The sequence below is a fragment of the Phoca vitulina genome, unplaced genomic scaffold (genome assembly GCF_004348235.1).
Source record: "Phoca vitulina isolate PV1807 unplaced genomic scaffold, GSC_HSeal_1.0 scaffold9, whole genome shotgun sequence".
NCBI classification, from domain to species: Eukaryota; Metazoa; Chordata; class Mammalia; order Carnivora; family Phocidae; genus Phoca; species Phoca vitulina.
In genome coordinates, this window is record NW_022589712.1 from 43629214 (window position 1) to 43651963 (window position 22750).

At 42.3% G+C, this 22750-nt stretch overlaps 1 protein-coding gene across 2 annotated transcripts in view; it reads right to left on the minus strand.

Moving 5' to 3' along the window:
- SLC35F1 (solute carrier family 35 member F1) overlaps positions 1 to 22750 on the minus strand; it is a 383113-nt gene that overhangs the window by 13543 nt on the left and 346820 nt on the right. For both annotated transcript variants that reach the window (XM_032407995.1, XM_032407994.1), the window contains exon 7: positions 16656 to 16810. In XM_032407995.1, coding sequence (XP_032263886.1) covers positions 16656 to 16810 — 155 coding nt within the window. The remainder of the gene's footprint in view (positions 1 to 16655; positions 16811 to 22750) is intronic.

Here is a 22750-nt window from a genome sequence, read left to right on the forward strand (position 1 = left end):
GTCAGGGGCTCAGGGGGTGGCCAACCTGGAGTGTCTCCCTTGTAACGAAGAGTGTCCATGTGGCAGGTCTTGATTTTTTGGAAATGCTGGCCAGGCAAGGAGGGGAAGGGCTACTGAGAGTTGCAGGGTTAAGTTGCTATGATCTAAAAACTGGCTGCACGTAGATCCCAGCAGCAGATGCTCCCTTTGCATAAGTAAACCTACATCTTGATCCTTGCCTCTGGGTCTTTTCTTTGGTCTCACTGGACCATCACCCACCCTAGGCTGAGAGTCTGCTGGGGTGCAGACCACTCTAAAACAGATTTTGGACTTCTGGTCCTCAGAACTGTGAGAGAATAAATTTCTGTTGTCTTAAGCCACCAAGTCTGTGGTAATCTGTTACAGCAGCTGTATAGAACTAATAGACTCAACAATGAATTATTCATTCAATAACTGAGCTTAACTGTGAGCTGAGACCCTAGTTATCACCTCACTGTCCATCAGAAACACTGAGTTTCTACAGTTTCCTGAGCTGGGGATACAGTGGTAAATAAGATGGGTAGAACTCCATTCTTAGATTCCAGTCTGTTGTGGGAGAGACTGAAAACAGTTGAAGGAATTAATCTGTAATATGATTTTGGGAAACACTATGAACATAGGAAACAAACACGGGGCAGGGTGATGTGAGAGTTTGGTGGAAGCCACTTAGATACTGAGGGGAAGTGTTCTTTGCAGACGAAGCCCTGGGGTTGAGACTGAAGCAGCCATGGGAGGAGCTGGGAAAGAGCAGTCCAGGCAGAGGGACATCAAAAGCAAAGGTCCCAAGGAGGAAAGGGCACAGCTAGTTCTAGAACGGGAAGGGCAGCCAATGTCACTGATGTCTAACGCTTAGTAGTAATTCATAGTTGAATGCATCCTTTGTACAAGGCACCATTTAATGGGATTTACACTATTCACCTTCTTAATAACTCATGAGGAAGCTACAATTATTTCTTCCTTTCTAAGAAGAAGATAGGGAAACAGTATGGTGGGCAAGTGTCGAGAGTGGAGGCTGGAGCCATAAAAGCATAGGAACGGTGTGTAGGCCATTAGAGGTGAGCATGGCATTTAAATTTTGCTCAAAATGCAATGAGATATTAAAGAGGGCACGTTCTGCATGGAGCACTGGGTGTTATACGCAAACAATGAATCATGGAACACTACATCAAAAACTAATAATGTATGGTGATTAACATAATAATAAAAAAATGCAATGAGAAAGAAGAGTGTTCAGCAGAAGAGAGTGTAATCTAATTGGTGTTTTAAATGGACCACTCTGGCTGCTGGTAGGTGATTAATTGTAGAGAGGAATAAGGGGAAGCAGGCAGACCAAGAGACTATTGCAATGGCCTAAATGAGAGATGATGGTGGTCTGAACTAAGATGATGGCAGGAGAAATAGAAAAGAATGCATTTTAGAGGAGGATCAACAGAGAGAAATTAAGACTGAATCTCAATGACTGAAGCTGACTGTTCTGAAGTATGTGATTCTTTTCTAAGCATTTCTCATGGTGCATTTATTCCCCTATTTTCACATACCATATCCTTACACAGAGAGGATCTACACTTAACATCTTCTAGGGTTGTGTTGTTGTAGGTGTAATTCCTGCCAATATTTAATCTATGAAGTTCTCCCATTTCTCCATTGGTCTCCATTCCTGAGAAGTGTTCTGAGAACCGTATTTAGGAAAGCACAATTAATAACAATACTACTTAAGTATGATAATCTTAGCAAAAAAAGCTACTGTCAACTTCCTCCAAAGTATTTTCATCTCTTATCATTTTTTTAAAAAACCAACCCCTCTGAGAAGTATGAAAGGACTATGATGAACATCTTGGAGCTGAGGAAGCAGAAGGTGAGGCAGGTTCAGTAGAGTGCTTGTAGTGACAGTTGACGTAGTGCCTTGACCCTCCCAAGGCCTCCCAAGGCCTTGACCCTCCACCTAATTCTCTTCCCATCTCCCAATTGCTTCATTAATTGCATTGCAACATAGTAATTCTTTTTGTTCTTTCATTCCTTATTTTCAAGCTTCTAAGAGCAGTCCATATCTCTATTGCATAGGGCAAGGACACAACTTTAATTCAACAGATCTTGGAACAACCTTAATGGATTATTGATGAAGATGGATACTGTTCTTTCTCAATGCATAGAATTGAACAATCATCAAGAAATATTATCATGGCTGTGGAAGGGGGAAACCTTTGACAAAAAGAAAAATGAGCTCTCCTACAGCCATACTGGAATTCTTTATTTCCTTCTCTCACACGTACCTGGTAATGGCAGGAAAGACAGAAAAATGAAATAAATAGATGAGTAATTGATTGTAAAGAATATCATGATGTGACAGATGTCACGGGAGAAATCATTTTATCGTTTTAATAATTAATCAATTCTTTTTCTAAATAAAAATTTGGGTACCTGATGAATAGCTGCCACCTTTGCTTAAATAACCCTCAAGACTCACTTTCCAATTCCAGAATATCACTAAGAAGTATTGGCCTTGGGCCCAGAATATTTGGTTATTCCATAATAAAATCTTACAACATCATTATCACTACATTTCCACAGTATTGTCTAATCTTCAAAATCCATGGTGTGCTATCAAAAATGTGACAGACATTCAACAACAGTTAGTTTCTTATTCCCCCCTTAAATTAAATTTCGTACTTGTTATAAAAATAAAATGATCTAATGTCTTAAGACTTAAAAACATTTGAACTTTGGGTTACTACTATATAAACATGTTTTTAAAAAATCAGAATCTAGAGGTGTCCCCTAAATTTGGCATCCATGACCCATCTATGATGTCTCTCTCTATAATTTTGAAGGAGATGGGAACGGTGAGTTATCACCAAACTGTAGAGAGATTGGTCACTTGAAATATCTTCCTTTACTGTCAAACTAGCTTGTGTGTATAAGGGCCTCTTTTTTCTGGACACGTGATTCTGGGAAAGTTAATTTGATAATATTATTGTCCTGATCTGATATTGCTGGTCTTTCTGAGGTACACTCTATGCATACGACTTTTGGAATTCACTCGATGTCTACAGATGCCTTTGCTCCATCCTGCTCAGTAAGTGATGACTTTAATATCCCTTCCCTTTTACATCTTCGCTCCGGGCTACTGCTTTGCATTGGCACCCCACTCATTCCTCTATGTAAAATGAAAACGATAAAGCAAAACACTGAAGACATTTCTCTGGACTGCACGCATGCCATGGATATCCTCATCACAAACCTAACAGATATGGCCTTCCACGCCACCAAGAACCAAAACAGAAGGCACATACAGCACTTATTCTAAAGTGAGGTAGAAATTATTACAATTAGCCGTAAGAGCAAGTCTGTACATTTGAAGTGCAAAGAGATTTGTAATGTTTTGTGTAGAGCTCTCAGCAGCTTTACTAGTGACGCACTTTGCAGAGGAAATGGCTGTTTCCTGGGGCTGAAGATTAGTGAAAAGTCTGCAAGGACAGGTGTAGTTTACATTGGGGGTCAGTCAGCTAACAAATCCGGCAGCTGCCTGGTTTTGTAAAGTTTTACTGGAAGAGAGCCATGTCCGTAGCAGTGCTGAGTAGCTGTGACAGAGGCTGCTTGGCTTGTAAAGCCTGAAATATGTACCATCTGATCTCTTACAGACCAGTTTGCTGACCTCTGTGCATGTAGACACATCAATAATATAAATATAGACATGGAAATATAGTATGTGATAATGAATGACTCAGTTCACAATTTCACTGTGGAATGACTTATGAATAATAAATCTGAATGTTAGATATGATTTTTCTTATGAATAGAATAAATTTCTCAGCAAGTTTTCCACCCCTGATGTGAGCTCCACTCTTGCACTCCCCCATGATACTGTAATAGCTACTATGACATTGAACTGGTTTTTCTCTGAGCACTCCATCAATTTAACCAAAGAATGAATCAAAGTAGTGGCTTGCTATTGTGGAATCTATTTTTTTTTTTTTTTTACTTTTCAGCTGGTTGCATCAACTTGAGATGTAAAGCGTCCATATCAATCAACAGCTTTTTTGCTTCTTATGTGAACATTCCTAAATAATGTTCAGCCTTGAAAACTGAAGTTTAACCTTTAACGTTTCTTGTAGAGATAAGCCTTTCATTGAATAAATCATTGCCAAACACTTACTGTGCCAGGCACTGTACTAGATGTCAGGGATCCAGCAGAGAAGGAGACATGCCCTGCCTCTGTCATCCCGAGCCTACTACTTACTTCTTACATAAGGTCAGTCCTTTTATCTAAAGGTAGGACTGGTTAGTACACAAAGGAAATACCAAGGCAATCAATAACTGCTGAGACAAATCCCCACAGAGCAATGGGAGGCAGCCTCTCTCCTGCACATTAATGTCTGGTTCTGTGCAGCATCAAGAAGGACCTGGACGTGAAAGCACTCAGCAAATTTACATTCAAGTTCAACTGAGTGACCTTGCTAAATTTGAGATTCCATACAATGGTTCACAATGTATTTATTCTTAAAATAAAACCACATCCCCAAAAAGACTTAAATGAGACAGAGACCAGGCCTATGACTAAGTTAGTGCTTAGCAATATAATGAGCGAAGAGTTTTGGTTATGTGAAAATAATGAGGAAAACAGACACAAAGAAGCACCTTCCCTTTGTGCTCCTGTTTGTCCATTAAAACTGAGAGTAAAGCACTTAGAACCTCCTAATCAGTGTTTGGGTGCAATTTGGTCCCATTTTTCAATGGCAGAGATATGTATTTAGACCCCTTTTGATTTGATGGGATTGCTCACTTTATATATTTTCAAAGTAAAAATAACTTTATTGTTTTATGATTATAAAAATAATATATGCATATTGTTTCACCAATACATAATTTACGCTATACTTAAAAGGGTGCAGAACATAAAATATAAGCACTCAAAGTTCTACCTTCCTTAATAATGGCATTTGTTGAGCATTCACTGTGCCAGACACTGCAGTAAGTGATTTACATTCTTATATTCATTTCTATACAGGGAGCCCTGATGCGGCTAGTTACACTGTATCTACTATTAGACCCCCACTTGCTGATGGAGAAATTACAGGTGAGAGAAGTTAAGTAATTTTTGCACAAGGCTGTATAACTGGTAGCATCACGGGTTCCTGTACCAAATTCAGGGGTGCTGTAAACCTAGGCATAAACCCAGGATTTTTATTTTCACTGACCTCTAACTGACATTTAGCATTTCTTCATGATAAACGTAAGCGATGAGCTCCATTAGTATTAGCAGTATCTTAGACTTTTAGCCAATAGAAATCACATATATTTTCATATCACATTACAATTGCTGCAGACTTTCCAGATCTGTACTCATCACTGTTTTGAAATGACAGTAGTTATCAGGTGTGCTTCTAGATGCCATGATTTGGATATTACTATATCATCCCATTTAAAAATATCTTGAAAACTTTATTTTAATATAATCAGCCTGCTTTGTAATGCTACGTATTTTATTTTAGACATTTAAAAACACTGTGAAAGGGATCTCTCTAGGCTTACCAGACCAACAAAGGGACCCATAGCACAGAAAAGCTAGGAACCCCTTGCTAGAGAGTGAGCTGAAATTAACACCCGGGGGGTCCTGACTCTGGAGCTTGGACTCAGGCATGTGACAACTCTGCCATTCTGTCTATCCTTGGACTCATGTTCACATTTTGGTGAATATACTTTCAGATCTCTAATTTGGAGAGAGTAGGTTAAGTGGTGATTAAGCAAACTCAGGAAAAAATCAAGGAAACATTCTCAGGAACAAAAACACTTTCCTACTTCCTCATATTCTCAAGGAGGCGGGGTGGGAGAGGATTGGAATCCACCATTATCTGGGGCTCTTTAGTGAACTGGGGGAGGGGGCAGTTCAAGGCCACCAAGGAATTGCACCCCTGGGAGTGGGACAGGTCATAGACTAAGCTGACCTACAAGTGTAAAGACATCAGAGATATTCCCAAACAAGAAGAGCCCAGAGATGTGACACCTGTGGGCTCTTTTTGGGAAAACCCCCAAACTACTGAATGATAAAATCCAGTAACTCAAGAGATTGAAAAGGACTGGGGGCAATGCTCAATTTTTCAAAAAACAAAACAAATCACAGTAACTATAAAGTTCTGAGAAAAAGAAAATGTAACCTAGGAAAATTATCCTTTGAATACAAATACATATAAGAAATGTTTTCAAGGAAGCAAAGACTTGGGAGATAACAGCCCCTCCGAACTTTTCCGGAGAGACCCACCACCAGCCCGATGGCATTTTTCCAGTGACTATGAAGTCTTCCTTTCTTCAGGGCACTTGACTACCATCTGCGTGAAAATATTCCCTAAAGATGGGCAAATTGCACTGTGGACAGCCTGTACAACCATACATTACTTCCTGACCATGTATGAAACCCAGCCAAGTAAGAGTAAAGCAAAATAAAGAATTCAGAAAAGAAGAACCTACATTTCAAGGAAATGGGCTTAAAACGCCTAGGGATTATATTGATAAAAATTAACTATTAAAATCATTGATAATATGAAAACAGTACAAAGAAGTCAGGAAATAAAGGAGGGATGGTATTCCCTTTCATAGAAGGCAGTACATAAAAACTCTCAACACTTTAAATAGAGAGTTGACAACAAGTTTTCCATCCATGGGAGCCCCTGAAGATGTGCAGAGTGGTGGCTCTGCTTCAGCCCTCATGTTTGAGCCAACCTTTGTTCTTTATCTCAGCAAGCTGATGCTCTGATTTCTGTGAGCTTGTGTCATTAACATTCTAGTCCACGGGAGACAGACACACATAGGTCTGGTGACAAAATTGGGTGTCTGAGTATGCAGGAGGGGTTGGGCTGTGCACCTGGTGAAAAACACATCCCATGCATTCTCCTGGGAGACAACTAGCTGGTTTTTCCTGGCCACACTCCAGGGCAACCACAAGCCTTTCCATTTGAAACTTCTGCAACTCCTCTAGCTCATTCCATTTTCCCTTACAGCTTGTCCTGATGATGTGAGTTCACAGTATTTGTTTGTCATGTGGAGTTTATGAATAGATTTACGTAAAAGGAGTTTTGACTTCTGGCCACTGGTCTGGACTTGCCTCACAGTTTATCCCCAATTTCTCTAATCCTTCCAAAACTTCTAGCAAATGGAAATTGCTAAGGTGGCAGAGATTGGCTATGTGTTCACTAAACCTATTTTCTTTTCTTCCTCTACAAACAACTTGACTACATTTCCCAGCCTCCCTTGCAATCAGGTGTGGCCATGTGCCAGAGTTCTGGCCAAAAGAACAAGGAGGAGGTTATGTATACTACTCTAGACACAGCCATAAAAGTCTCCAAGTTGTCTCAACAGATAGCCCTGCAAAGGACTCCAAAAACCTAGCTCAGGGGCTGGCAAATTTTTTCTTAAAGGGCTAGATAGTAAATATTTTAGGCACGTGGGTCATGCGGTCTCTGTCACAACTACTCAAAGCTATTGCTGTAGAGCAACAGCAGCTGTGGTTAATATATAAAGAAATGGGCACAGGTGCACTCCAATAAAACTATATTTGACAAAAAAAGGGGCTGGCTCACAGATCACGGTTTGTTAATCCCTACCCGCGAGGATGGCAGAGCCACAAGATGGAAGGAGTCTGGGTTTCTGAATGGCTGCATGAGAAGCACTCTCTCCCACCCAGAGAAGCTAGCAACACTTACCCTAACTAATTTAGAAAGATGGCCATCTTGGGACGCCTGGGTGGCTCAGTTGTTGGGTGTCCACCTTTGGCTCAGGTCATGATCCCAGGGTCCTGGGATCGAGCCCCACGTCGGGCTCCCTGTTCCACGGGAAGCCTGCTTCTCCCTCTCCCCCTCCCCCCTGCTTGTGCTCCTGCTCTTGTTATCTCTCTCTCTCTCTGTGTCAAATAAATAAATAAAATCTTTTAAAAAAGAAAGAAAGAAAGAAATATGGTGATTTCAAAAGACACTGTACTGAGTTTCCAGGCAGGGGGAAACCAAGTTCAAACATTCATCGCTCTATCACCTCGGTATTTCATGTGAAATGCTTTGGGGCCTCAATGATGCCAATTTCTCCAATTCCCTACTCACCAGTGACAGTTTAAAAAATATAAAAAGATGGGGTGCCTGGGTGGCTCAGTCGTTAAGTGTCTGCCTTCGGCTCAGGTCATGATCCCAGGGTCCTGGGATCGAGCCCCACATCGGGCTCCCTGCTCCACGGGGAGTCTGCTTCTCCCTCTCCCACTCCCCCTGCTTGTGTTCCCTCTCTTGCTGTGTCTCTCTCTGTCAAATAAATAAATAAAATCTTAAAAAAAAATAAAAAATATAGAAAGAGTCAAAAGGCTAAGTACTAATTTAAAAACCTCCCATTTATAATCATATTTTAGTACTATAAACTTAAAAATCATAGCGTTTGAAGATGTCATTCTTACAAAAAGAAATACAGCAAGCTGCTTATAAGGGTATTTTTGTAAGGAAGATGTGCGCTATTGCTTTTATGCTCAGCGGCTGCCACAGGCTGAGGCTGCCTGACCTGGCTTTTCAAGTGCAGTTCCATTACTCAAATTGCTCAGCACTGCAGAGGATCAACACGGTTGCTTGGCTCCAGATTCTGATCCACAGCTAATGAAAGATTCCACTGTTAACGCAATCTCTGCAAACTCTCTGGCACTGGCACTCAGATGTTCAGGATGCTTGAGATGGCTGGTCTATTCAAGTTTCATTGGCTTGGAATCCTAGCCTTTGCATTAATCCACCTGGTGATTTTGGGTGTTCTTGTCATCTTTATTTATAAATGAAAAGTTGAGCACCAAAACAGTGCCTGGCACATAGCAGGCGGAGAATAAATAAATATTTGCTGAATGAAGTTCTTTTAAATTTTGTGTATAATCATATGTTATTAAATTATCCCCCACATCCAGGGTATTAAACTTTTCTTGCCAAATCTCTTATAACAACAACAGTATGAACAACAAAACCAGTAAGAGAAACTGGCACTTGTAGGATGAAATTTTTAGTGGCTGACAGATGGGGTCAGGGAGGATCATGAGACTCTACACCTGTCCTCCGAGGATGTAATCTGGATTGCTAGAATAGGTAGCTGACAATGTACGAAACTTTTATGATTATTTGTCGAAAACAACTCACAGCAATTATGAAAAATTTATCGGGGATAAAGATGAGGCTAAACCATGCAGCATGTTGTCTAATGAACACATACAGATGAAATTCTAAAAAATTCACATGAATCACATTACCCAGAGTAGTTGAAGTAGACTCGTTGGACATAGGATTTTGAAATTTCTCTCTCCCCCCCCCCTTTTTTTTTTAAAAGACTTTTATTTATTTATTTGACAGAGAAAGAGATAGCGAGAGCAGGAACACAAGCAGGGGGAGTGGGAGAGGGAGAAGCAGGCTTCCCGCCGAGCAGGGAGCCCGATGTGGGGCTCCATCCCAGGACCCTGGGATCATGACCTGAGCCGAAGGCAGACACTTAATGACTGAGCCACCCAGGCACCCCTCTCCCCTTTTTTTTAGTGAATGTTTGGATGATAAAAATATTTTCCCGATGTTAGAGTATAAGTTTTTATGGAGCCCTTACTTTCCTAAAATGTTACTCTTCCAACCAGATCACCTGTGGTTTCAGGATGCTCAGTGTGGGGAACCATATAAGCCAGTGGTCTAGGGGGAGAGTTTAAAGGGAACTTGGAGAGAACTTATGACGTTCATTTCTTTTCTATCAATTTCATGTTTATTTTGATACAGCTACAAAAATAACAGCTTCTTATGAAATTACTCTCAACTTTATTATAGCTATTCTGTGGCAGTATTAAGCCTTGGAAAAGTAATAGCAAAATGTGTGAAGTAAGCCATTTTCTATTTTAAATGTCAAGCAAAAGGGAATATTCTGCATATTCAACATTGGCTGCTATTTTCCTGAAGAATGTTCAGCATATGATGGCATATTGTAAAAGAATTTATTGGCATTTTATTTTAACAGCTCCCAAAAGCTTTGTATTTACGGCTATCACCTAAAAATTCTATTGTAAGCAATGAGGGAATCAAGGAATTCAGCTGAAAATGATGGATATAATATTTTCTAAACTTGTATGCATGAGACCCAGTTTTGCCTTTTCCAACAAGGAGTAAGAGAAAAACTCACAAAAAATTGTTAAAAGCTACACCTAGTTACAAAATCTTAAAATAAGTTAGTATCTTAAAAATGGAATGAGGCAGGGATTACTAATTCTGAGACATACATTTAATCAGAGAAACACATCAAGACTGGTCGCCATTTATACATTATCTACTCCTTTCAAAAACTCCATAAGGTAGGTCTTATCACCTTGAAGTTGGGAAAGAATAAATAACTGTCCCAAAGTACTTAAAGACTAAAAAGAAGCCACACTTTAAATCTAGGCTCCTTTGACTTGGCAGGCCGTGCTCTGTTTGTCACCCCAGGCTGCTGAATTCATACTTCGTTTGTCACCCCAGGCTGCTGAATTCATACTTCACCCAAGAGACATCCAGTGGCCCTCCCACCCCAATCCTTTTCCTCCGCGCATGACTGAGTGTTCTCTTTGCTAAAGTCACATATGAGCACATAACCAGAATGACTTTAAAAATCAGTCGGGAAATTCAACAGAGCACAGTGTCTGTCTAGGTGGAGAAGGTGTCTTCATTGACCAGATGCAGCTTCTAAAGAGCACAGCAACCTGTCCCAGCCGGCCCGGCTTGGTGCCAGTGTACCCTCACTTGTTTTGAGTTAATTAATACTTGAGTTAATTAATACTCTTCTTATGGTAGGTGGAATAATGGCCCCCTTCACATCCTAATCCCTGGCTCCTCTGGATACGTTACTCTATGTGGTAAAAGGGACTCTGCAGATGTGATTGAATCAAGGAGCTGGAGAGATTATCCTGGATGATCTGGGTAGGCCCCAGATTCTCCCACAGGGTCAGATTTGAAGATGCTATCCTGCTGGCTTTCCAGATAGAGGAAGGGGCCACGAGCCAAGGACAGCAGACCGCCTCTAGAAGCTGGAAAGTGCAAGGAAACAGATTCTCCTCTAGAGCCTCCAGAAACCACACAGCTCTCCACAATTTTAGCCCAGTGAGACTTCTGACCTCCAATGCTGTAAGATAATAAATCTGTGTTGGTGTAAGTCACTAACTATGTGGTAATTCGTTTGAGCAGCCATAGGAATCGAATCCTTTCTATTTCAAAAGTGTCCTGTTTGTACAATAAATATAAGGGGATAGAGTTCATAACTGATCGAGCTTTAACCTTGAAAAGCCAACACACCATCAAATTGTAAAGCTCTCATGGAAATCCCTTCCTGGGTTTGGTTTTGGGGGATCTCTGGGGCCCAATAAAGCTAATTTCCGGGGTGCCTGGGTGGCTCAGTCGTTGGGCATCTGCCTTCGGCTCAGGTCATGGTCCCAGGGTCCTGGGATTGAGCCCCGCATCGGGCTCCCTGCTCAGCGGGAAGCCTGCTTCTCCCTCTCCCACTCCCCCTGCTTGCGTTCCTTCTCTCACTCTGTCTCTGTCAAATAAATAAATAAAATCTTAAAAAAAAAAAAAAAAAAGCTAATTTCCTATACCTTCCATGGATTGCTATGGATTTAGTGTTCTGGATTCAATACTGTTGTCGGGTAATAAGAACAGAAATATATAACCACTTCTCAAAAGTCTTGTAAAATAGAGTTTGTGAGAGCACTACACCATGCAGGGCGTCTAATGCAGGATCCAGTCATTTGCCTCCTTGGGACGTGGGGCTTCATTGTCCAGTCAGCACGGCAATCAGCCCTCAAAAGAGGCAGAGAAGGTGCAGACAGTGGACTGATGGGTGAGGAAGGGAATGGGTTTTTTTTCCAAGGGTGGAAAGTGAGAAAAAGCAAATAATCAGTGTTGGGCAGGAGAGGTTCATTTAATCATTTAGTTCTGCCTGGGTAAGCAACATCCGTGAGCAAACAGCCCTCCCCTTTCAACTTGCAGATATTTATAACCCAACCAGAAGGTTATTTAGAGTAGAGGCATCATGATTAAGTGAAGGAATAAACTATACATGCAGACTGTAGTAAAACCAAATGAGATCTCAGAGGTCCCCCGTCAATCCTCAGTACTGAAGGGGGAGGCCCCTCCACATTGTTCCTCTCTCATTCTTGTCCAGCTTCCTCCAGCGAAAAGAACTCCCAAGACAGTCAATTCCACTTTCGGATGACTAAATGCTAACAAGATTTCTTTATAGTTAGCCATAATCTTATAATCTTTGCCCTTTGGTCCTAGGTCCACATGCCTGCAGCCGCATAATAGGATCATCTAGGGAGCCTTTAGAAATCTCAAGCCCAGGCTGTCCTGCAGACTGCCTAAATCAGAATCAGTGGGAGTGGGACCCAAGCATCAGTATTCTTAAAACTCTCAGGTGATTCCCATGTGCAGCCGAGGTTGAGGGTCACTGGCTTAAACTCTCTTCCCCACTACGCTCTTTACATAGTTAAAGTCACCCTCCCTGAACTGGATTTTCTCTTCCTTAGGCTGTGACTTTCATCCATCCCCTCAGAGCAGGCAATTTGAGGTAACTGGCAATCACTACTGAGCAGCCCTGGACAAGGGCATTGTTGGGGACCACCAGGGAAGACTTGGTGGCCCTGGGGTCCATGGTGGGATTTGGCCTGGTTCCTTTCATGTTTTAAAAAGTATAACCAGATTGATAAATTGGACTTCATCAAAATTAAAAACTTTTATGCTTCCAAGGAAACTAACAAGAAAATAAAAAGCAACCACCGAGTGGAAGAAAATATTTACACATCATATATCTGATAGGTGTATACCACCCAGCATATAAAGAAATATTACAATGATTAAAAAGCAAATTACCAAATTAAAATGGGCAAGAAATTTAAATAGACATTTCTTCAAAGAAGACACATGAAAATATAACCACCTTTTCCCCATCCCTAAACACACACACACACACACACACACACACTCCATCCCCTGACATCACCATTTTTGAATTTTGTAAAATTTGCCATGATTTTTCCATTGACTAGAAACTGCTCATAATGATAAAGGTACCTTCAATAAGCATTATTTAAAAATCAATTTTCTGAGATGGCCCATCTGGCTGTAGTGGGAAACCTACAAGCCACTCAGACCCACCCTTCTCCCCAGCTCTAGAGCGCCTCCCATCTCTGGGAAGCCCAAGGCCAATTTCAGAGGCAGGCAAGCTGGATCCCAGAAAAAAAAATACTGGATTTTCTAAACAATGACTATTTGACTGCAAATTCAAGCACTGCTTGGAAGATTCTTTTAGAAAATAGGCAAAGGGAAGTTGTTGTTTTTTTAATTTTTAGATTTGAGTATTTAACTTATTTTTTTGCAGATAATAAATACCATTGTTCATAAAACAATTAAAGAACACTACAAGGCAGTGTTTATTCAAGAACTAAGAGGTGAGGAGTCAACTGTAAGTACACTGAGAGTGAAGGGAAAGAAGTAGAGCATTGTCTATATTGTAACATTGGTTACCATAAAATTAACATATATACTATAAAATTGTACCAACGTGTAATAGTACTTATCTGTATTTTCTGACTTTCTCACGATGAATATGTATTTCTAATAAAAGACAACAGACCACTCTGGAAAGCAGTCTGGCAGTTTCTTATAAAACTAAACATATTACGACCATATGCCTGGCAATTGGACTCTTGGGTGTTTATTTCAGAGCGAAAACTGCTCATGGAAGAACCTGTACATAAATGTTCAGAGCAGCTTTATTTGTGATAGCCCCCAGTAGAGAAAACCCAGATGTCCTTCACTGAGGGAGTGGTTAAATAAAAGTGGTACATCCATATCATTGAATAGTGCTCAGCAATAAACAGGAATGGGCCACTGACATGCGAAACAATCTGTATGAATCTCTAGAGAATTATGCTGAGTGAAAAAAGTCAAACCCAAAAGGTTATATACTGTACATGCTATCCTTGAAGTGACAAATTTAGAGAGACGGAGAACAGAAGCGAGGCTTTGCAGCATTACGGAGGTGGGTGAGAGGCAGGTAGGTACGGCTGTGAAAGGCAACGTGAGCCCTCCTGGGGGTGAACATGCTCTGTGTGCTCATGGCCTCGGTGTTCATATCCTGACGTTGTGCTATAGTTTTGCAAGATGTTACCAATGGGGGAAACTAGGTAAAGGGCAAATGGGGATCTCCCTGTATTATTTCTTAAAACTGCATGTGAATCTATTATTATCTTGAAAGTTTAATTTAAAAAAAGACAATAGGAATCAATTTTAACTAGAGAAAATACTTATTGTGTTGAATCCATCGTTGCATTAAAGAAATGTATCTGTTAGATAGCAACACAATATATGTATATAGTGAAACATTGCTTTAAGAAATAAAAACAGCCATGACACCTCCGAATTGATGAACACAATTTTCAGCGAACACAGCCTCCCTTCTGATGGCATGATGAAGGATTACTACATGGCTTCCTCTTCAGTAAACTTCCTTATCCTAAGTAAGTAGTAACCCACAAAGCCTGGGAGGGGAAGATGGATGGCGGAGAGTTAGAACTGACGCTCGTTCACGAGGAGAGCCCCAGGTCTAACCAGAAGTCAGTGCAAGCGTAAGGAGAGACACTCCAATAGGAATGGGCGCTCTTCAGGTGTCCCTCCCAGCTGTCAGAGAACATCGGCTTCACAGGGGAGCCTAGTAATAGTGCAGACTTCCCCAGACACATCCCCAGATCCCGGTTCTGTGGCTCAGAGGTGTGGCCCATGGATCTGAAGGGTGAGCCAGTCCCTCTGGGGAAAGGAGACTCTCGGGAAGGCTGCCATGAGGAACGCTGAGGGCCGGACTGGATCTTGGCTGCTCGAGAAGCACCTGCGATCCTCAGTCAGAAAAGGTTCCAGTCATCTTTCCTTAAGGAGGATTCAGGAGATCTGTCTATTTCAGGAGCTTATTGAAACAACCACAGGAATCACTGCTGGCAATCCAAGTCACACTTGGGAACACACTAGCTGTGGATGCCTGACCGTAGAGTAGAGAAGAAAAATGACGGCCACCGTGCCATACTGTAAGATCAGGGCTCTGGAAAAGAGCTGGGTGTGTTGCTGGGGGCTGCTCAGGGAAGCTGGTCCTCCCAGCTGTGCGGCGGGGAGCAATGGGGGAATGTGCTGTGACTTTTCTTTCTGCCCTAGTGAGGACCAGGGTGTGCTCAGGAGACAGAGATGGGACCATCTAGACAAAACCAATCACAAACGATGTATAAAGCCTGTCCAGTCCTACACAGTTTCTTTCAGCTGTCATTTTGGCCACCACACTGGGCACAGGGCTCCTTGTAAAATAGGGACTGGCCACCTTATCCCTGTCTTCTGCCATGGCCATTTTCTCCACCTCTCGTCTTCCAGATCTGCTTCTGGTCATCTCTGCTAACCTCGTTTGTGACCGCTTTTCCACCCCTGCCTGCCCTACTTAGTCTGGTTCTCGGCTATGACTTTGGCTTATCCAGTCATATTTCCGATTATTCACTTCCGCTGCTTTGCCTCGGGTCATCTCAAGTACATACTCCCTCTAGCTCCGCACTTCTCAGGGAACCTCCAACCCAGTTTGACCTGGTTGAAGATGCCCTGCCTACCGAGAGGCACCATCAGCGGGCCACACCCGTGGGCTGGTGGTGTTAACTGTAACATCACTGATGAAGCCCTTGGCTAGAAGTGGTTGGAGTAGTATCTCTTTCTTCTGCCTCTCTTCTTTCCCTGTCCTAGTTTGGTCTTATCTGGTTTGGATATTTCATACTCGTCCTTTTTCACCCTGGTCATAGTCCCCGCTGACCCTTATCTTATAGGACTAGTTAAGGAATGGGAAATGGGTCTCTTCTCCTAAACCAATCCTAATCAATTGTTAATGTCTGCAGTCAGTGCGGTGTTTACAAGATGGCATCTGACTTCAGTGAGCTGTAACGGATGAGTCCTGCCTGCCGTGGGTGAGCGTGTGGGTCGTCTTGCATTTGAAGAGACTGCTATCTTTAGACCGAACACTTCCTTCTTTTCCTTGGGCTGATATCTGAACTGTAAATGCTTCACAAGTTCTCTGCATTCATTTACTCCAAGCCCTAATCTTTTGGTGAAGAAACAGTATTTCGAGTGCATTAGCATTTCCCATTCATGCCTGCTATGAAAATATCTGCAAAACAGAAATTGCAGGCACTGGATCTTTGCTCCAATGAGAATGTACCCTGCGAGTGCCTTTGGTAGAATCCATTTTGTGGTTCTAGTTTGGGAATTGTACAAATCTTCCTAGCTTTAGGTTGGAAAAAGAGTAAGCTTCTGGGGTGAATGGTATCAGAAAAAACCGTCTCCCACCATCCAAAAGCCCTTCCCTTATCTTTTTCCCTTTCAAGGGCCTGTAGTTACTGGTCTCTTGTGACAAAATGTTGCCTCTGTGTTCCAGTGGAAATGTGAATACCCAGATCCCGGGGTGGTGGGGGGTGGGGGGGACGGCAGGGGTGAGCACACAGAGTTGCACTCCCACTTGTCTGCACAAAAGGGGCATTCTACTGCAGGGCATTTCCACTTATATGTGATATTTCCCACCAAGTATTATCTTCACAGAGGAGCACTGACTCAACTTACCTTGTAGTGGAAGAGAAACAGTCCGCAGAACAGGCTATACAAATCTGCTGTGAGCAGGGAGAGGTTGACCGAAGTGGCGCTGGTTTTCTTTATGACGACTGGCATGAAGCTGTAGAGACCAAACATGCAGGCGCTAAAGCCAACGTAGAGCAGTCCTGAAGGGAGAGGAAAGAGAAGTGACTGACAGCCTTCTCCGGGGCCTCTGAGTACCCCCAGCGCGTGGGAGAAGGGGGCCGGCGCGCACCGTTTACCTCGCACACAGGAGTTTTTCTTCACTCTGCTAATGGATTTTATTAGGGTAATAGACAGCTAAAACATAAAATAAAAAGTAAAAATCTTCATGTGGAAAATGAACTTTCTGCTTCGCACCACATAGCTGATATTTTGCTTTTTCTGGGAAGGAGTGCCTCTTAGTGGCTAGAGTCCGAATACGGGATCAAGGCTTCTTAATTCTATTTCCAGTGGTGCTGTACTCTACTTTTACTATCTATGTCTTTTAAAGCATTTTTTTAAATCTCTTTTTTGTTTGCAAAATGGGAACAAAACTACTGGGTTCCACGTATTGCTCACAGTGATGAATAATTACATAGTCCTCAGGATGGAAGGGCTAACATATCACAGAGATGTGGACTAAGTCAGAATTGGAATCCTAACTGGGTGGCCTTGGGCAGACCACTTCATTCTCCAAGCACAAGATGACCTGTGAATTTCTTCCAGATTTGTGCATCCTGCTCAGTCCTACACCCCAACAAACAGAGTCCTACTTCCTCATCACCTTCCCTAGCATACTGCGGGTTCTCACACGTAGGCTCTGCTGTTTTAGAAGTTGTTAGGTAAATGCTTCATAGACCATCAGAGAACTAAGTGTTGTAAAATAGAAAGATTAAAAAAAAGTCCTTAAAATGCCATATGGTCAGCCTCTCATCCTCTAAAATTCTCTCTCAATATAACTAGATCTACGATTGCTAGTACTAATTCCATAAGTACATAATTTTGCTGGGTCCCAAGCAGGAGTTTATGGCTAAATGCAGAATTTGGTTTACCTTTTACTAGGTCGAGATACAATACAAATGTACAAAAATAATGCTCATTCTCTACCTTGACAAAATAAAGCAAAGAATAAGCAAAAGTAATATAATTCAGTGGATCTTTGGGCATTTTAATATAATAAAAGCATCCAACCTTTCCAAAGGAATCCTTGAGTAAATGTGTCTGGTGTGGGCTGTGGGATGATTGCTTCTTCTGAATCCTGTGAATTGGGGAGGATTTGGTAGGTACTGGACACCTAGTCCTTTGACTATGAATATTAGTGGTTCCTCCGAAGAGAAATTTGGTGTTCCCATATGAAAAGTATATAAGGGCATAAATCATCATCCTATACACTTCTGATTCTCAGTTTAAGGAAAGCCACGTCAAATCTATATGAAAAGATTATTCTGAACATTAAATAAGCAAACTCAGTACAACAGCCCCCTCTAGTGTGGTGGAAATGCCCTAAGAGGAAACTGGAAGAACCACTTCCCTTGCTCGGTCAAGTACAAGTCCTCTTGCGGATATTCTGCCATAGTAATATCAGATAGCTTCTGACTCCATCACAAGTTCTAATTCCCTAAAAACAGTCAATTCTCCTGTAATTGGGTTTCATGCTACTTAAAATTCATTTTCTTTTTAACCAAGTTACTAAAAGTGCAATACTAAATAATTTATGATCAATGCAGGAAAAGACATAAAATTAATTCAGTATTCCTTCAAAAAATCTGGGGTTTAAAAGACGAAGAACAAGCTATATCCTTAAATTAATCTACTAAAACTCCACTAAAAATCAAACTTGGTCAGAACACAGTCCAGGCACCAGAGCCTTTTTTTTTTTTTAATTGCATCACTGATTTAGATTAAATATGATTGAGTTCGAAAGCTCCAGAATCCTACCCTTCCATCACTTTACCTGGCACACTGTAGACTCTCACATGTGGGATCTGACGTTTTATATTCACTCAATTACTCAACCACGTATTCCCTGAGGACCTACTCTACCCTCAGCTAGCAAAGCAATGGAAAACAGAATAGAGGAGAACCTTAGGGTTGCTTTAATGCTAAGATGGGGAAAAGAATGTTCGTTTTAAGGAATGGCAGGGGGCTTGCTTCATTAAGGGTGACTAGCTAATGCTTCTTTGTGCAAGTGGCATTTCCTCTGAATGCTGAAGGACTGAAAGGAGATGGCCAGGGAGGAGCCAGGGCAAGAACATTTTAGGCAAGATCTGCAAATGAAAAACCCTGATGTGTTCCTGGAGCTGCCAGGGGCCAGGACATCTGTGCAGAATGAACAGAATGGGGCAGTGGGAAGGGATGAGGGTGGAAAATTAGGCAGAGGATGGATTATGCAGGGCTGTGTAGGTCTAGGAAGGAAATCAACATCTTGTTCTAGCTGTAAGAGGAAGCCATTGAGGAGCTGGTGGCCGGCGGCTAACACCGGACCCACATCCTTACACGAGAACTCCGGCTGCTATGCCAAGGGATGGCAGACCAGCGAGAAGGGCAGTGTCCTAGTCCAGGCAGGAGAGGCTGGTGGCTCTGCTTGGGATGGCAGTGGAGATGGAGGAGAGTGGCTGGGTTTGGGGGCACTCAGCAAGCCCTGATGATAGACTGGAGAAAGGGGCCAGCAATGATACCCATGGGTTCTCATGAGTTTCTGGTTAGTTTAGAAACTGGGTGAACTACAGCGCCATTTACTGAGATGCAGAGAACGGAGAGAGGACAGGTTTTCAGGGGAAATAAAAAGCTCTGTGTTGCACGTGTTAGTTTTAGATGCTCACGCATCACCCAAGAGGATCTGTCCAGTGAGGAGCTGGATATATAATTAGTGGGCTCAGAGAAGCGGTGATCGTCTGACTGGTGAGCCATGGAGAGGAGAGAACTAGATCCACCGCAGAGTTTCGCTCTACTCATCAGGAGACGTCAGGGTGCTTCAAGCTTAAACACTCTAAGCCTATTTTTAAAAACTGCAGGAATTAAATTTAGGGGGACAGGGATGGAATATCTGCACCATCACAGTTCACCGCTTTGCTAGGTCAACCAATGTTTTTGCGTGGGAACATCCTGTTTTTCGAGCAGAGCGTAGTCAGCCACATGAACTCATGATCACACTGAAATGGGGAGGCAGTGTTGGTGCAATTTGCTGATGTGCTGTTCGGAGGTGGACATGAGCTAGTTCGTGGATGTTCGCAATAAATCTGAAGACTCAATGGGCTCTCCATGCAGGGTTTTCAGTCAAATAATCCATGTGATCAAACAAATGAACTGAGTAAGTTTTTGACTGACAGCTATATAATGGCTGCAACAACTACCTTTATAGACAAGGTATGTGTGTAGCCATTTCTTCTTTGCAATGCTTTCTCTCTCACAAAAGACAGCATTTGGTAGCTGTTGTCCTCATGCACTAAAGAGATTTAAGTTAAAGAAGTGAGAAAGAATACTATCAGTTCATATTGATTGTGTGCTCGCTATGTGCCATGTACTTCAGATGCATTAACTAATATCTACAACCATAGAACACCATTACTATTGTTACCCTTTTTATACAGGGAAGGAAACAGGCTAATAGAGTGTATCAGTTAAGAAATAGTCCATACCACAGGTTCAATAGAGGATATTTAATATGGGGTACAAGTCACAAAGGTGCTTGAGTGGGGGATAAGGGGAAAAGGGATGATGAGGCACCCCAGAGATTAGCAATAGCAGGAAGTTATTCACACTCCTGGAACTAGAGAGAGCCAGGGAGGAGGCCATGTTCCCAGGGGTCCAAAGGGGAAAGCCCAGCAAAGGTACAATCAGTCACTCAGAGGGCACGCAGCCATTTCTAGAGACCTGACCCTGAACAGAGAGAAACAGGGAGACACACCCTGGTTTCTTTCTTCCTCCCACCCTCCAGTCTCCTACTGCCTTCCATTGGCCAAATCTATTTGGAAGCCCCTTAACAGGACAGCCTGGAAAGTATAGTTTGCATGAGTCAGCCTCTGAAATGCAGAGTGGAGGAAGGGTAAGAAACAGATAGATCTGTGAATAAACAGGAAAAACCAGCATACAGAGGTTGAGTAACTTGCCCTCAGGACACAGGCTGCCAGACTTTAAATTCTGAGCACATACCACCAATCTATATTGCTTAATTATTATGAAGAGAAGCAGGGCTTTGATGGAGCAGCTGATGTGATTCTAATGAGCATCTCATTTTATATATAATATATATATGACAAATACATGATGTATGACTTATGATATACATTTAGATATGATAGATATGATATACACGTGTGTCCGTGTATGCTGAATATGTTTTATCTCATCCCTTTGTGATCCCACTGATGTTCTTTCACTTTCCTTTGAATATACTAGATTTTTAAAACATTATTTTTAATTCTTAAAGATGGCTTCTTAGCCCATATGCATCAGGCTAAGTCGGCCAAGGGCCTGAGGTGGGCGGGGCGTGTTCAGAGAGAGCACATCCGTACCCATCCCCGCCCCCCCACAGGCAGCCGTGCGCCTCCATGGTGACCTCACCTCCCCAGGCCTCTGATTCAGCCTTGGTAAAAAGGGTGCGTTCTTAATTATACTTAAGGTCCTTCCTGCTCTGTCGTCCCATTACTCCAGCTGCAGGGAAAGGTCAAATCTCTTACTTTGGCCTCCAGGAGAAAACCCAAACCAAAATGAGCACCCCCCACAAGGGCCGAGAAGAGGCCCCTGTATACCACGAACCCGTGCTTGATGACCCCCAGCACACTTTTTCTTTCCTTTGAGTTTGGCTCTCACATCAGTTTGTATTTGTTCACACGTCCTTTAACACAATATGGTAAATGGGATAAAGGGCATGTTGAAGCCATTTATTGGATTTTTGACGGTGATTTGAACACACCTGCTCCACAGGACATTTGAGTTCTGTTAGGTTGTACATTTTACTCGAATTTAACGATTACATAACCAGACCCAGGCTCTCTGTTGGGTAGGGTAAAACAAAGAAATAAAGCACACAAAAATAAAGATGGTCTTCTTGCTTTGAATTACTCTCTAGATCTTGCAAGTGTTATAGGAAAATAATGGAATCCGTTTTAAAAAATGCCTTCCAAGCGCAGAATACATTTATTATCCCACTTGCTCCGTAGAAAAAAAATCTTTTTACTTTGATAAAATGTCAACCACATGAGCTGTCCAAGAGACCGTGTGAGGGGGATTGCTGATGTGGAGAAAGGGGAGGCAGAGAAACGCTTTGACAGATGGTGGGAGATGAAGAGTCTTAGATTTTGGTCTCTTAACTAAGACGCTGTGAGCTTTCCACCAGACACAGCGATCAGAGCTCGGCACTCTTGGGTGACTTCCCAAGGAGTGCAGGGATGCTAGAGAGGATGCTGACTCCCACCTGATATCTCCTTGCCTCTCGGTCCCCAGAGCTAGTATGCCATCTCCCGGTTCCCCAGGAAGAAAGAGCACCGTCAAGGCTAGACCTCCCGCTACTGCCCCACCACTTCCCTGTTGTCTATATTTTGAAAGATGAGAGAGGGCAGAACAGGCCCCATCCCCTTTGCTTGCCATTCACTCATTTAGTAAACATTTATTCACTGAATGTTATATGCCCAGAACTGAGCTAGACGATGACACTGTGTAGTTGGTCAGGATGAGGTAACGAGGACAGAGGTAGCCCTCGTGTAAAAAATCTTAAACCTAACCTTATCGACGCTTTGGAAAGAAAAGGATGAATATCTGGCTTCCTTTCTTGCCCATTTCAGCCTCATTTCCAACCGGGAATTAAACTGATGGCTCTATAATGTATTCCTTTTATACCACCTTCCATCAGCTTGGACTACAGGGGACTGACAGTTTAATGGCAAGAGGAGAGTTAAGAGTAAAACTACCTTTTGACGCCACATTTAATTAACACTGAATTAGAATAGAACCTCGGTGGACATGCACATGACATCCATATCATTAGAGGACAAATTATTTTCGATCATTGCTGTGACTATTACTATGAAATGAATTTATACCACTGCGGGTGAAGTGTTACCAAGTACGGGTCACATTTTGTTTCCTGGCTCCGAGAGTCCCAA